Below are 17334 nucleotides of genomic sequence, written 5' to 3'. Positions count from 1 at the left end.
ATAAGTATAATATAATTTCATAGAATCTCCGTAATGTATGTATTAATACAAATTATTAAAATATTATCAAATATTAATTGCAGAATTTTAAAATAAAAATACTCGGAAATAGAACTGTCAAGGAACTAAATAACAAAACACGTTTTGGTTGAAACAAACATGGCGGAGAACATGGACCCACCAAAAAATGAAGGTACGTGCGACGAGACGGCTACAAATGGAGAAAAGAACGCTACTGAAGGGAGCAGTACAGCGCAAACTAAAATAGGGTAAGAGGAAACAGCTGAGGGTGTGCTAATTTTAAACAGATATTGATAACATAATATGGGATTGGCATCATATCCAGTAACCTACCGCACATGTGCGCTTAGCCTTAGCTGAGCTCAGCCAGCGACAGTCATGATGATCATGACAGAGCAGCCGCTGGCGCTAACGTCTGTAGATCTACTTTCGTATCCAGACTTTGACCCCTAACTTAGCTTCAGCGTGGAGATATGGTTAGGGTGTCTGATCGCGCACCCAATTTTGTGTCATAAAATCCTTCCCATAGAGATTGCACGCACGCGCATCCCTATGAAGTCCCTATGACTCATGAGCAATGCCAATGAGTGATTTCAAGTAGAGTAAAGGAGCCCGTAATCGGCCAGCTCCAGTTTTCGGCCGATTGGTTGGATGCAAGGTAAAATCACTCTAAAATACATCGCATAATAGCATAACACATATCCCACACATACCATACCATGCCAGTGTCACTGAAGAACCACATTTGCAATGGAAAATATATCCTAAAATATCACATTTTAGCGATGTAATCGCTGGTTCCGCTACCCAAATCTGAAAAATCGAGTATCTAACGCGTGTCTGTAAGAAATATGGGTACCATAAAATGAGCTTTATTTCAAGTATTTTTCAGATTTAAAGCCCGATTTTGGGCTAGTCGCAAGCTCAAAAGTATGTCATCGCATGTAATTAAATCAATGCAGCCGCACACCGCGACGCACACACGATATCTCTGTCTAATTCAGATTCCAACTTCCGATCACCGCTGTGCCTGTCTTCGGCCAGGCGAGCACCAGGGAGCTCCGGCGTGGGATACCTGCTCCGCCCGCTTGTGCTGTACATCAGCGCGGAAACGCACGGCGCGCGCGAGCGCTTCCTATTGACTTTGTACATGCGGCCGTAAACTGAAACGCTCGGCCGATAACGGGCTCCAAAACAGTGAAAATTGAAATGAATATTGTCATGGCAATTCGTGATTTTTTTTCTGGGATTCTTTTTTTGTTTAAATAATAATAATATTTGCTTCATGATTTGAACAAGAAATGATAATAAATAGGAAGTAAAGAGTCCTAAAAATAGGATTTTGTCTTACGTGGCCGAAAACGGGCTCCTTTACTCTACAGTGTTGGTTGGTGTTGGTGATAGTGTTAAAATAAGAGCGTGGAAAGGCTGCTGAACTGAACCAGTCGGTAGGGGGGCTGGTCCGATATTTGCAGACGTTTTTTTTTCATCGCCGCTCTTGCTCTGCGGGTTTCGGGTTACCGAACTGCCCGCTGGCTAGGCAAAAAATGGATTCCGCGTAAGAAAATTTAAAAAAGTATAATCCTAGGCCTACTTCACCGTCTACTTTAAAGTACCAGTCCACTCCAGAACTAACTACTTTCAATAGAAGTACTCAAGTAGGGTGTCTGATCGCGCACCCGATGTTGTGTGCTAAAATACTTCCCATAGAGATTGCACGCATCCTTAAGCAGTCTACGTGCATTGCGCGACCATGAAAATTGGTCAATGATTTTATGAAAAAAATTGAAATTCAAACCTTTGGGGCTTGTGATCCTGAAGGTGAAACTCAATAAATGAGGTGTCATATTAGGGTGTCTGAACGATTTTTCTATTTTCAATTTGCGATCGTTTTTCACCATTTTTGTTTGATATTTGAATTAAAAATGTAATCAGAATAGTACACAGGCCTTAAATTAATCGACGGCCATCGACGGCCAGGCCGTCGATGCCCCTATGACTGGCCGTGGTGCCCTCCCCAAAAAAGATAAATTCACGGCCAAAAAGGCCGTGCCCTTTTTTTCCAACTGGACGTGCCCCTTTTTCGAAATTTGCGCTCATAAAACCACCAATTGTGTACTCGGGTACCTCATTACACTGTTGTGCACATCCTTACTACATTAGGTCTAACATATTTCACCCTGAGTCTGAATTTTCATGAAATAATGAAAGTGTTAAAACACATTAGCACAAAGATATAGTGAACACCTCATTCTCATCATGAATTTCAGAATTTCTTTCTTTTTTCTCTCTCTCTCTCCCTATACTTAGTCCTGCCGATGATTTAGAGGAACAACCTTCAACCAGTCAGCAAGGAGCAATAGGCGGAGCAGATGATGGAGGGAAAGACAAGAAGAAGAAGAAGAAGAAAAAGAAGAAGGGAGATGGGGCTTCAGGGGGTGCCTCAGGAGGGGTGGACCAGATTGATGCCCGGCTAAGTCAGGTAATTCCTTCCTCTAATCATCTGGTCTAAAGTCTATTGTAGGCTCAAAAGTTTTTCTTTTTGTTTCCATCTCTATTTTTATATTTGTATGCCTCTGCCCACCAATAGACCAGTTCACGGTTAGCACATGTCCCAAATGACCTGAATATCAACCGTCACAGAGGTCACTTCTCTGAAATTACAGGATTTAGCCTCGTTATCACGATGTCTAAAGAGCCACCTAATAGTACTTATACGTATGTATCAGCATAGGAAGACAATCTCATGAGAATTTGGGGAAACTAGGTTAGGCCTGGGTATAAAAAAGTGAGTAATAATGTTAATGAAAATAATGATGGTGATGGTGATGATGACGGTGATGATGATAATAATGATGATGATGATGATGATGATGATTGATGGGGGTGTGGTAGTGGTGGGGGTGGTGTGGTGGTGATGTTGATGGTGGTGGTGGTGATGTTGATGACGATGGTGAAGATGATGGTGATGATGATGGTGATGATGGTGAAGATGATGGTGATGATGGTGGTGGTGGTGATGGTGATGGTGATGATGATTGATGGTGGTGTGGTGGTGGTGGTGGTGTTGATGGTGGTGGTGGTGTTGATGGTGGTGGTGGTGATGATGATGACGATTATGAAGATGATGGTGATGATGGTGGTGGTGGTGGTGGTGGTGGTTGTGGTGATGGTGATGATGATGATGATGATGATGATGATGATGATGATGATGGTGATAAGGATGATGGTGACAATGATGATGGTGATGATGGTGATGGTGGTGGTGATGATGGAGAAGATGATGAGGATGATGATGATGATGATGATGATGATGATGATGATGATGATGATGGAGAAGATGATGAGGATTATGATGATGATGATGATGATGATGATGATGATGATGATGATGTTGATGATGAGGATGAGGATGATAATAATGGTGGTGGTGGTGATGGTGTTGATGATGGTAATGATACTTTTTATACTCCTTTATCATTTTCAGAATCCTCAAATATCCATGTCAAAGTTAAAAGCTGCCATGGAGTTGTTTGTACCTCAGGGCCCTGCTAAGAATATGGATGAAGCCAAGAAAAAGACCTACAACTTCTGGGAAACACAGCCTGTTCCAAGTTTGGGTAAATAACTCCTCTGATTATAAATTGAGAACTGTTAGATTTAACATTAATCATATATCACTAGCATACATTAACTCATTCATTTTTTAATGTTTTTGAAGGGATGGTAGAACAAACCATCTTACCATCTTGCATCTTACATAAAGAGTTGTATTCATTTCTTTATTGGATGTACAAAGTTTTATTCATTATCACATGTGTACCTTGGTAATTTTCTCACCACCTGATATTTATTGAAAAGTCTTTATAAAGCAGGACTGCACTACCTGTAGCTACTTGCGCCCTCTAAATAGCCAACAATGCCTAAGCGGTACCCGTTGATCCCCCATGGTCCCCTTTTTCTTATGGTAATTGAGAGCTAATTTGATGAGATGACCACCTGTCAGTGACCCTGCAGGGAGGTCTCATCCTTCCTGGCCAAACTAGTGCAGATAGGCTTTAACATATAACTCTTTTATGGGATTTTACATAGCCAAAGATGAGAGCATACTTTGTATTTCTTTTTCTGTTATGAATATAGAGGAGACCGTTTCCGTTGAAGTAAATAAAGCAGTTGAAGCAGACAAGACTGATATTAGGAAGGAGCCCTACTCGTTACCACAGGGATTCTCATGGGATACTCTAGATATACATAGTGAAGTGGAGGTAAGTTTATGACGCTAGTCTTATGACCCAAGTAGGACTTAATAGAATGGTTTTAATTCAATTCAATTCAATTCAATTGTTATTGTCCAATTATTGGAAATTTGTTTCGTTTGCATGTCATTACAAAATTACAGACTATAAACATCAATAAGATACAGATCGATACAGAATAATACAATTGATTTGAACATGGATAACACAAATTGCACAAAACGCGGACCAAAATTCAATTCAAAATTCAGACTAAGTAATTAAATTAAATTCAGAATTCAGATTCAAATTTATGGATGTTTCTTTCCTGGCGACCTAGTGACGAGGTATCCATTAACCTGTTATTAATGAATGAACTGTGATACTCGGAATCCAGTCGGCATACATTATGTCAGGCAATCCTTGGGCAAGTTTTCAGGTTGTCAAGAACAACCGTTGTTTAAAAAGTATGCATGAAATTTGTCATGAATATATTATCAATATTATTAATTTCAAAGTCATTAAAAAAAAAAAAAATACCTACATTATAATCCAAGATGGCGGCCCGCATGTTTTGCCTCTGCTCTTAGACCAGCATTATTAATTTCAAAGTCATGAAAAGGCACTAAATATCAACAAACATGGTCTACAACAACTCTAAATGACAAAATAATCCCAGCCATGATTTTTTTTTGAGCATTTGATAGTCACAAAAAAAAAATCAGCCGATTTTTTTTGTCGATCTTCCGATCCGATACCGATCAAAGGTGCGAGGGTGTCGCTCCGATCTTCTGATCTGATCAGAGCCCCAACTTACAGGGTTAGATAAAACACACATGTGGTATCAAAATCGGGTCCAAGTTGAGAATATACTGTAGGAGAGCACTTCAAAAATAATCCTTTTCATGATAAATTGCTTCTATCCTACCTTCCAAATAGAAATGAAGAAATGAGAATTTAATATGAGCTTTTTCATTTCTCCATTGCAAAAACTTAGTCAATTTGAGTTGCCCAAATTAAAAGGTTTATGAATCAATACAATGTACTTTACTAGTATTAGTTAACTTGTAGAGGAATTATGTGTAATATTTGACAGTACCTTTCATGTCTAGATTTCCATGTATGTGGATGTATATTGAGCACATCAATTGTTTTTTTGTTTTTTTGCAAAACAGTACATGTATTTTCCACAGGTATGTCTTTTAGGTCAGTCCTTGATACATGTGCATATAATGAAGTTGATATAACATTTCCCTTATTTTATCTACTATTACAGCTCAGAGAATTATACAACCTCTTGAATGAAAATTATGTTGAAGATGATGACAATATGTTCCGTTTTGATTACTCTGCCGAATTTCTTCAGTGGTAAGTTTTTTCATAGTTTTTTTTTTTAATAATAAAAATGAAGAAACATACATAACCTTGTGATTTAGCTAATCAGCCTTGACTTAATAAAATTATTTTTTAAAGCTCCATAGCCGGTTATAAAGATTTACACTGTTGAAATCAGGGACGTGATAGAGAAGGACTGGAATTAAGCCGCTCTCCTTTGACCCCATGCTCCAAGCCGCCAAAATGTTATGCGCTAATCTGCAACTGTTGACCAGGTGGTGAGATAAAAGAGCGCATGAAATATCAGGATTTAGAATTCCTACATCAGAAATGGTATCACAGCAACTGTTCGCTGTCCCTTTCAATGATTTCTCATCATTGTTAAATGTGTAATGAATAGAACAAGCGAACACAAACTTGTGTAATTTCATCCTTTTTCCAACATGTTTCCAAAAACACGCGAAAACATGCATTAGAAAACTTATAGTTATATAGTTATCGAAGATTGTATATCATGGATTAAATAACAGGGCATTAAAACACGCACAAATTAGAGCATTATCCTAAAATATTGAGTTTTTGTCAGGATCTAATTTTTCTTTTACGAACTCTGGCACACAAATTATAGGAAGGGCAGAGTTTTAAATTGGAAAAATTGTTTGATGCACCATTCCCATCACATTCCCCATATAAAGTTGATAATTTACACAGAAATGTTGCCGGTAATTTGATATTTTGTAATAAATGTGAAACTGATGCATGGCCTCCAAAATTCCCCGGCAGTGGAAGCCCGGTTCGGAGCATGGAACTTCAAAGCCAAGTGGAATGTTACACATCCCATTGTTATACGCTTTAGAACTCATGAACGCGTATGAATAAATGACAAGAGTTACCACTCCTTTCTTTCACCTCCCTGGTTAAAATAAACAATTTTTCCTTTTTTTTCTTTAACATATATTTTGTGTAATTGAAAAATAATAAACCAGACTTCATTCATTTGTTCCTTATTTAGAACTTGAGGAATACACTTTGGAAATTTAAGTTTTAGGTGATTATATGAATTTCAAGCTCAGGCCGCAATGAATATTATTATCTGTGATTTAGCTGATCAGCCTTGACACTTGTCTACATTTAATTTTGTGCTCCAGAGGTTTAATAAAAACATTGACACCAAATAGAAGAGTTCTCAGAAATATGTGGAGAAGAAACATTCATGTATGGAGTACCACATTATATTAATTATGTTCATTATAGACCGCGTTTACCATGTTAAATCGCTTACCACTTTAACTACGTCACATGTTTGTTTTGCTCCTGTTATGTGTTCTTGTTTGCATTTTATTTTTATCTGTACAAAAAATTGTACAAATTAACTTTACGGCTGCAAGACAGCTTCTCAATGAAAATACCATGAAATAAATATTTAATTACTTTGTATTCTAGGATGATGAAGACATTTTTAACACCAAACTGTAATTGATTTAATAGTGGTGTGTACTAAATATTTTCTCTTCCAGGGCCTTAACGCCACCAGGTTGGTTAAGGGAATGGCACTGCACAGTACGGGTTGATGCAAACAAGAAACTAGTTGGGTTCATTAGTGCTGTACCGGCAAGGATAAAGGTCAATGGCAAGTAAGTTGACCCATCGCATGTAGTTTGATTTTTTACCCCAGCCCGAGTTTATCTTGGGCTAAGCGTTCAATGTGTAATGAAGAGTTTGCCAGGGTATATTCATTTGTTTTTGTCTCGCCTGCGTAGCAAAAAGCGAGACATAGGCGCCGCTTTTCCGGTGACGGCGGCGGCGGCGGCGTCAACATCAAAAACTTAACCTAAGGTTAAGTGTTGGAATTTTTGATATAATTTTGAAAGTATAAGTTCTAAGTCAATGAAAATTGGACTATAGGGTTATCAAGTATCCCCAATAATGTGAGTAGTATTTCAGGTCACTAAGTTAAGGTCAAAGGTCATTTTAGGTCAACAAACTTAGACTTTGTTGTGGCATCAACATCAAGATTTTGAATTTTTAGCATATTTTCAAAATTGATTGTTCAAATTCCATGAAACTTGTACATGTACCCAAGGGTTATCAAGTATCACAAATCATATGACACAAATTCCAGGTCACAAGGTCAAAGGTCATTTTAGGTCAGTAGACTTGGATTATGTTTTCACAACTTAAAATGAGAATAAATAAATTAATTAATTAATATTTGTTATTTGTTCATGATTCTTAGTCAATATTCACTTCAAAATGCTGATTATATTCAGAGGATTTCATTTTTTGGGGCCTGCTAATGGGCCACCCTGCCTATAAATAATGTTCCAGCCTCAATTTTTCATCATACCGAATTGCGTAATGCAGGCGAGACCGCCGAGAGCGTTTCCCTTGTTTCAATGTATCTTTTGCCATTACCCATGATTCTTTGTTTATTAAATGCCCGGGTAGGTTCAGCAAATGGCAGGCTACTATCCGTTTAGGAAATTCACTTAATTTTTACCCCGCAAAACATGTACAAAGATAGTATATATTGTTAGATAATGTTGATACAATTTTAACCAAACTTTGCTGTAATGAGCACTTAATTTATGTACTGTGAGAATGAAACTTATAGATTTCTATAAATGTCAAAGGGAAAAGGATCATGGATTAATTGAACATAGATTAGAGGCATAACGGATCCATATTCCTCTTGTAACCTTTCTTTATATTTTTTTCTTCTCCTCCGCGAAGAATTGTAAGAATGGTAGAAATCAACTTTCTGTGTGTTCACAAGAAGCTGAGGTCAAAGCGTGTTGCACCTGTACTCATCCGTGAGATCACGAGGAGGGTCCATCTCCAGGGTATATTCCAGGCCGTCTACACAGCTGGCGTTGTTCTTCCCAAGCCTGTCTCAACGTGCAGGTCAGTTTAATAGACAGCCATTCTATCTCTTCTTTAAAGCCCCACTGCACCACTTATATTTACATGTGGAGTTTATCACAACAGAGATGTTCAGTGTTTTGATAGACCATTTTCAGAGATGCCAACGAGAACGATTTTATCGTATTTAGTATGATAATAAGAGTGAAATACGATAATATGATATCACCTTTTGAAATACGATTTTTCATCTTTAAAAAAAAAAAGATTAAAGAACCACGGAATCCCTGCAACCCTGACAAGAACTTTGCTTTACAATTTTCTTAATAAATGTTAATGAAAGAGCAAACAGTTTACTTGACCTTTCTTACCCGTGAAACATTTTATGGGCCAGTGGTAGAGTCAGGTTTTTGTGAAAATCAATTTTTTTTAGGATATTCAGTCTTTTTTGTGTGTTTCAAGAAGTTGGCATCTCTGCATTTTCATATCGTATTGCCTATTCTTTAGCCCATTGCCAACTGGAACCGGGGGGCTCCTGTATTAAGTCTATGTGTATGAGAGCATTCAGTAGTCAACAGGTTAATACTGTCTGACATTTTGAACCAATTGTGTCCTTCTTCAGATACTGGCATAGATCACTAAACCCTAAGAAGCTAGTAGAGGTCAAGTTCTCTCATATAGGTCGCAACATGACGCTACAGAGGACGATTAAACTCTACAAACTTCCAGAGGTAGGTACTACACAATGTCCTCTCACATTCTCAAGCTTTTACCTGAAGTATTATGAATGGTATAAACTCCAATATTTTGCTTCAGATAATTTATGAGAAGACATGAGAAGTATATCATTATGTCCTGGCAGAAAAGTGCAAACACAAATTTGGGTCAAATTTCAAAACTGCCTTCATTTATCAAATAGTGAAGTTACTGTACTTTCGTAACTTTTAACAATTTGGACGATTTAGAGAGAGATATGTGTTGTATAGTTGTAATCAAAGATTAAAATCAAATCATCAAAATCTTGTTTTCCTGTGGATGTATATCCATTCGGTCCATTCATTTGCGCAATTCTGCTACTAACAAAGTGTTTTCTATGGATTATTATAGTCCTGAAGAATGTACATACATACCTGCCAAGTATTCTGATTTTGGTGGAATCATTGTTTTCATTTCAATTCAGAATGACAGTCCACAAAGTGATTTTTTAAATATTTTTATTCAATAGAAAAATAAGTTTTAATTTCTAGCACACGTCTAATCATTGTTTATACCTTGTGTTAAACACCTGGGGAGTGGCAGATGTAGATTCACGTCTTGCCAAAGGTCGTTAGTGCCGGGCTGCGTCTCCGTAGAGTCCATGTTTGGTTTTCATGTTAACACGTTTCCTTTGATCGTCTTTTCTTTGTAGGAAACAAAAACGCCTGGGCTGCGTCCCATCCAGCCACAGGACATGGAGAAATGTCACAAACTCCTCTCAGATTATCTTGACAAGTTCAAACTGGCACCAGTCTTTGATCTTGTAAGTATGACGTGTAACAATTAGTTTTACTCTAAACCTTTTTCGACAATCATCCCACATTTTGTGGTTCGGCTCAATTCCTTTTGATTCGGAGCCTAAACAAATATACCACATACACGAGTAGAGAAGGCAAAAATGTCTGCACACTGCATCCATTTTCATTTTATGACTTGTTTGAGGAGGTCCAAACTGGAACTCTCTCCCATTACATTATTTTCCACATTAGGTGTCAAAGTTGTTAAAGGTAATACAAAGTTTTGGTATGGGGTCATGAATTTGGTTCAAATGAACATATTGGAAGCATATGCGATCCTACAATATTCAGTGATCGTTGTTGCGGTTGAAATCGAGTCTTATGAAATTGTAAATAATAAACTCTTTATGTTGTATGGCTCTCTCTAAAGGTCAATATATTAATAAAGCTATGAAACAATGTTTCTTGACTAAAATCGACCGATCAGCTATCCCCGTTTGAAAATTATATATCACATCTACGTATTCTGAGATTTTCATGGTCGCAGCTACCATTGTATTACCATAGGCGCTATTTGAAATTGTTATATTCAGTTTTTCTCAAAAGCAGAAGTGTTTTAGGGGCTTAATTTTCGAGTGCTTATAATACATCCACAGGGGCATCCAAATATATCAAAATTGTAAAGAATCATTATCTGCCCAATTTTCAAAATTTTCCCAAACCTTTGTATTACCTTTAAGAAAGTACTAAAATCTTGCTTCGTTGATAAATATATCCTGTAGATTGTATGTATAGAAAACTGTGAAGTGCATTGAGAGGGCCTGTGGTTGAGAAATTTTCTATTTTAGAACAGACTTCAGTCCTTGGGACCTTGGAAATTACCTTGTTATATCAGGGTAGAAAAAACAAAGATTATAAAAACAGATACCTTGTTATATCAGGGCCTGTTGCATAATACTGTGACCATTAAGGCCTAAACAAAAATGGTGTTGTATTGTCCTTCGCGACCGACGCAAAAATCTTTAAATTTACGATCGGCTCTTTATGAAGTTTTTTTTTGTTAATTATAGGGATTATAAAAAAGTTTAAAAGTGTTTTTTTTTTTTAAGATTTCTGACCGACCGACCCATGTTTTGGCCTAATGATAAATTTGCCATCAATATCAACAGCCAACAAATCCAGGTTTGCATAGAAGTTACCATTAATGGCAAAGTTATAAAGAGCTCTTTATAATAATGAGGTTCCACTGTATAATCCACTTTGATTGATTCATCCTGGTGACTGTAGGAGGAGTTCAAGCATTGGTTCACCCCGAGGCCAAACATCGTCAGCGCGTACGTGGCAGAGGTGGACGGTGTCCTGACGGACATGATCAGCTTCTACACCCTCCCTTCTTCCATCATGCACCATCCAGTCCACAAGCAGCTCAAGGCCGCCTACGCCTTCTACAATGTCACCACAAGGTCAACATGGGAGACGCTCATGCTGGATGCTCTCACCCTAGCAAAACAGGTATGTTTTTATCTAAAGCATCATCACCTGAATGGTCCAATACCGGTACTCATATAACGGGTTCTTTTGTACAAGTGCTGTCCCCAAAGTGGCTTATTAACACAGCATTTGGCTATTATCAAATCATCATAGGATAAAGGTGTTTAATTCTCTTGATAATTGATGTCAAAATACATTCAAACCTGCTTTAGCTACCACCTGTATAGAAGGTGCACCTGTCTACAGAGACCAAATTTTTTTGTTTCCCTAAAATATGGTTTCTTATTGAAACATGTACTAAAGGAACCTGTACATAAAGACCACCTGCCTATAAAGACCACTTTCTTTTCTTGTCTCCCTAGGGTGGTCTTTATAGACAGGTTTCACTGTACTAGTAATTTTCTAATTCCTAAATATGTTCTTTTTGTTGTGATGTTGATCATGTAGGAGGACTTTGATGTATTCAATGCTCTGGATCTGATGGACAACAAGGAGTTCTTGGAGAAGCTCAAGTTTGGCATTGGAGACGGCAACCTTCAATACTACATATACAACTGGATATGTCCTACCATGAAACCTCAAGAAGTAAGTCAAATTATCACTTGATTCTGCAAGGCTTTTCCTATGATATATGCATTTGACGAAGAAACAATGAATCTTACTCTGCAAATCTTCTTTTGAAATTGCAGCATTTCTTTTCTCAAACAAACGACAACAACATCAAAATTACAAGCATGAAGGAGAGTCATTCACCGTCAATGATACTTTCTTTTGGATAAACTTAGTTTTTATTCTTTGTTCTTAGTTCTGTACTTGTCCCCCTTCCGCTGATGCTCAACAGGAAAACAACACACAAAGCGTACATAACATGTGCATAGTACAATGGTTGTATGTGTAAAATGTGATCTGTGCACTCACCAAATTGGCAATTCCACACATTAGTGCACTTTAAATAGGCTACCTTCATTCCTGAGTATCTTGGTAAAAACTAGCTTCACCCGTTATGTGTACCATTATTACTTGTACAAAATCGCATAAAATGTACTTGCATAGAACTTCATGTTTATTTCCATGTGTCTCTTTCTTGTTCTGTTTCTTTTACAGATTGGCCTTGTTTTACAATAGTGGAATGATGACCATAGTGACATCCTATCAATAGATTATAGGTAATTCTAGAGTGTACCCCAAGCCTTTATAGACGGCAACTGCAATGTAGCTTATTTTGCTTTTTTTCTTGGCTACTAAGAGGTCCCATGTTCTGCCAATTGAGGTCATGGTATCGTTGGCAAAATATTGTATTGTCTGAAGAACATTCAACCAACTTCCTTTGGAAAATCATATGTAGTAGGGGTTTTAGAGACCAAATGGAATCCAGCCATTTGACGAGCCATTTTGTGTTTTGTACAACCCTGTAGGCAATTCCATTGATGTATTATGTGCAAGATAAACCCTGTCGTAATATGCAGCAGCAGTACCATTTTGACTGCCTTTATATACCTGGCATTCTTCAAAGTGGACTGAATAGACCTTTTTCATAAAGTAATCTTAACTCAATGCACAAATCTGTCAGTGCCTCGTTGCAAATTGTTCCATTCATCTGTTAGGAATAATTATATTTCAAAATTCAGAACGTATATTATGGCTTGTCCTACCTAACAACACGTCATGTATGCAATTTGCATTCTGAATATTAGAATATAACTATTTGTAACAGGTGAATGAAACAACTTGTAACTAGGCACTCAAAAAATTGTGCATTAAATTTGATTACATGACGAAAAGGTCTATTCAGTCATGGTTGGGCCCCAACCAACTGGGCGAAATAGTCCACTGACTTAATGGCATGCCAAGATTAAACTCTTGATCCCATCCAAATCACTCTAATTTCCCCTTTTAATAAGACTTCAATTTTATTTTGTGACAGAACTAAGTTTTGTTACAAATGGACAGCTTGACACTTGTACTCCATTTGTAAGGGGAAGGGCAGCCATGTTTTACAAAAACTTGTCCACTTTAAAGTATCCAGACCAGTAGCATCTAGAGCAGTCAGTATGATAAACAATTATTTTAACTTTATGTACCATGTTTTAATCAGTCACATATTGGGTATATGGTAATAAGGGTGATTGCCCCGTAACTACCAAAGTATAAGTTCCATGTACTCGTATTTAATTCTTGTTCTCTTTCAAAAAGTGTTACATTATGCATTACTTCATTTACTTTTGAATGTATCTTTTCTACCTGTGTCTATAATAATGGGGGAATGTGTCGATTATCACTAAATTATTTTATCCAATTATTGAGTTACCCAAATAAATCATTTGCAGAAATACACTCCATGTACAGTGTATTTAATTCTTGTTTTCTTTCGAAAAGTGTTCCATTATGCATTACTTAATTTACTTTTGAATGTATATTTTCTACCTGTGTTTACAATAATGGGGGGGATCTGTTGATCATGCCAAATTATTTTATCAAATTATAAATTTATCGATACAAATCATTTGCAAAAATTTCTTGCTATTGAAAAATAAATCTTTTTCAACATTGCATTATACAAATGTATATTCCATGCACTGAATGTGTCTGAAATATTCTGTTATTCTTTTGAAAAGTGGAGAAAGTGTTTTATGTTATGTAATGAATTTCAAAATGGTAGTTCTGTGATTTTTTTGTACATTTGTGATACAATCCAATTAGTGTCTTTTGCCAAAATATAATTTGCTATCCATGCACAGTACAGTGTGCCAGAATGACACATTTATCATTATATGCATTCACATGACTATTCATTTTCTTGAAAAGAGTGGGCAATATCTTTGTGTATAATAATAATAATAATAATAATAATACATTTATAGAGCGCAGAATGAGCTCCTGATATATTCAATTCAATTCAATTTATTTGGCATTTAAACAAAATATGTATCATAATTACATTATAGGCCAGGACCTCTAAGAAAACTTATGCTTGTAAATGAGGCTCCTATCAAGTTGAACACATTCTTTCAAAACATACAGTTTTAAAACAGTGTTGTAGTCAAGTCTGGCCACGGCCTGGGACTGAGTAGCGGGTACAAAACCTTCGGACAGTAAAATATTTGTCAGAGGTCTTGTGAATCAAAACTGCTAGCCTTGACTGCCTACCAGATCCCTTTAGGAATTGCACTGGTTCAGGGCACACTACAAGAGTCCTATCTTGCACCTATGGGCAACGTGTCTGACACGGCCGGTTGTAGCAACCACTCCGAAGATCAAGATTTAATTTAGGAACTTGGAATTTGATCTTATATTTATGTTAGGTAGATAGTTTAGGAGACACGAACGAACAAACTGGTTTGAAACATTGCTCATATCTTTAACTTATGATTGTCCATGTAATCAACAACTTTCATGCATACATGATGATGTTTGGCATAAATCAAAGGGGTCATCTCTTTCTTCCAAATCCATCATCATTTTCATCCCCATTGTTTGGTTTCATCATCATATGTGTGTCATCAACATCATCACTTCAATCATTATTATTGTCATCATCATCATCAATTCCTATCATAAATTTTTACAACATAAAAAAAAGACATGAATCCAACTCAAATTCAAAACATTGTAGTAGTAGTAGTAGGCCTACCCCAACCAAAACATTGACCAATGTCAGATCATGTGGATCAATTTCTGAAAGTGATGCGGTGACTGGTGTAAGCAGTAGTTACAATACTCAGGAGGGAACATGTTAATGTGAAAAGGACATAGGTCCTATTGCATGAAAAAGTTGCATTTGATTGCAACTCAAAAAAAAAAAAGTAAATGTAAGAATACATGATCCTGATATGTTGAATTTGTTTTGTTTTGTTTTTGTTTTTTACTTTTGAGTTGCTTTTAAAACTAATTGAAGGGGTATGGTGCTTTGAACAATTCTTCTGCTACTTCTCCCAATTAAGCAAGAGAGCAGCACAACATAGATTTCTTAATCACTTTGAAATCATGATGATCAAGTTGATGACTTGCTAATAGTTCTTATCATCAGCATAGTCAATTTAAGATAAAGCATTGGTGATATAACGATGAGTCCTGGGGGTGTTTCACAAAGACTTGTAGTAAGCAGTGTACCCTTTCCTCCCCCTTCTATAGAAGATCATCTCAATCAAGGTAATATTTGGCAATTTTTTTTAATTCTTGTGTTTATACTCTTGGGGGGAGGGGGAATTGGTGCTTTAAGATTATAATGGACTCGGATCAATGGATGGAAAAACAACACGTCTTCAGGAATGTGTGGAATATGAAAATTAAGAAGAAGAAAAGAAATTTATTGAATGTTTTAAAGGAGAATGTGTGTAGAACATGGTTTAAATGCAGTGCAGCATTAGTTAGGAGGATATTAGAAAGTGTTTGAAATTAATTACTGGAATGCATATGTGGATTATTTTTTTTCCATTTGCGGCAAGCATTATAGCTGTATCTATTTGTCATTTCTTTTCATGTTTTCCCCTTATTTCAACCCTAGAAGAAAATATCAGGAATCCTTCTTCAGCATTAACCTTTAAATGTTTGATGGAAATTCATATTTGTACTCCCAGCTTTCAATTTTGTTTTCTTACGTCTTTCTTTTTGTATTGCTATTTAGAAATTAAGATTGCAATGTGTAAGATCTTATTTCAAGATAATGGTAAGTTGATAAATACATATTGTCACTGCATAATTATCCACCTGCATTAGCCAATTTTTGCTTCTTTTTGAAAGCAAATGTCCAAGTTTCAAGAAGATTTTGTATTTTTTTAATGAAGTAGATTCATACCACCTAATTTCCAAATGCAAATTCATTTTATGTGCCCCCCCCCCCCTTGCATCTTTCACACACTTGCTCTCCTTTCTCTTTCTACTTTTCTACATTTTTTCTTTCTTTTTCTTTCTTTTTCTTTCTTTTTCTTTCTCTTTCTTTCTCTTTCTCCTCTACCATGACTCATCTTTTCTTCCACACTGCACTTTTCAATCTAACTATTCTCTCCCCTTTTCTGCCCATGGTATGTTTAGTGGCATGTACTTTTTGCAAATCCAAATATTGACAGTAATTACGATTGTGTAATTTGCAAAAATATGTCCATAATTTTATTTGAGATTATTTAATCCTTACAGTGCCACCATGTCTACAAACTTATACAGTTATTTTCAGTCCAAAAATATTAAACAATATTATAATTTGGGCATTATAAAAATAAACTGCCTGATTGGAGCTGTAAGGATTAATGTACCGAATGTTTACACGATTACAAAATATGATTTATGCATATCTTTGTTGAATAAGTCATTAAATATCCTTACATATTAGAGGCCTTTGTGTCTTATTAATAGAGTATGATGGGGGCAATTATGTTTTGTCATTATATACACATGAAATGTCCATGTATTTAAAAGTTTGAAATTTGATTGTAAATGAATTAAATTGAATATAAATGTTACCATATCATATGTGTCAAAGAAATTCTAATCTTTAACAAAATATAAATAATAGTTGGAGAGAAAACTGGTCTAGTGCATCAGAAAATCAAATAGCACTTGGAAGTGAGAGAAAAGTTGATGGTAGAGAATCAATTGATCTTCTAATCAAACAGGATTGTAATTCCCAACTCGATGAGGAATGCTCGATGAGGAATTATGAACTTGGAAAAATACATCACTAGACTCTAGCTCAAGACGTACTATACTCGCCTGGAGTGCTGAAACATTTCGCACAGTATAAACTGATTTGTGCAGAATTCAAACCCACACAAATGAACCACTGATTGGGGGACAGAACCGATCAGCCATGGCAGAAATTGGGAACAGACATGTTACGTATTACGCATCTTGTTTGGGTATTCCAAGGGAAGATCATATCCACCCCTATTTTTAACGGCTAG

The 17334-nt window shown here is 36.4% G+C and overlaps 1 protein-coding gene across 1 annotated transcript; it reads left to right on the top strand.

The window, feature by feature from the left end:
* Positions 1-87: 87 nt before the first annotated feature.
* LOC755543 (glycylpeptide N-tetradecanoyltransferase 2) lies at positions 88-16898 on the top strand. Its single transcript, XM_030974139.1, has 12 exons — positions 88-269; positions 2332-2503; positions 3509-3641; positions 4162-4286; positions 5533-5624; positions 7109-7225; positions 8325-8495; positions 9076-9184; positions 9862-9972; positions 11234-11458; positions 11885-12022; positions 12542-16898. The coding sequence occupies exons 1-12, from the start codon at positions 160-162 to the stop codon at positions 12560-12562; spliced, it is 1524 nt and encodes a 507-aa protein (XP_030829999.1). The 5' UTR covers positions 88-159; the 3' UTR covers positions 12563-16898.
* The last annotated feature ends 436 nt before the right edge of the window (positions 16899-17334 follow it).

This window comes from Strongylocentrotus purpuratus, unplaced genomic scaffold, assembly GCF_000002235.5.
Source record: "Strongylocentrotus purpuratus isolate Spur 01 unplaced genomic scaffold, Spur_5.0 spur5_contig_866, whole genome shotgun sequence".
Taxonomy (NCBI): domain Eukaryota; kingdom Metazoa; phylum Echinodermata; class Echinoidea; order Camarodonta; family Strongylocentrotidae; genus Strongylocentrotus; species Strongylocentrotus purpuratus.
The sequence above is the reverse complement of the archived record's forward strand: the minus strand, read 5'-3'. Positions and strand labels throughout refer to the sequence as shown.

Coding starts and splice junctions, on each gene's coding strand:
- LOC755543 (XM_030974139.1), top strand. CDS start 160: ATGGCGGAGAACATGGACCCACCAAAAAATGAAGGTACGTGCGACGAG. Junction 9,185..9,861: donor AACTCTACAAACTTCCAGAG/GTAGGTACTACA, acceptor TTTTCTTTGTAG/GAAACAAAAACGCCTGGGCT. Junction 9,973..11,233: donor TGGCACCAGTCTTTGATCTT/GTAAGTATGACG, acceptor TGGTGACTGTAG/GAGGAGTTCAAGCATTGGTT.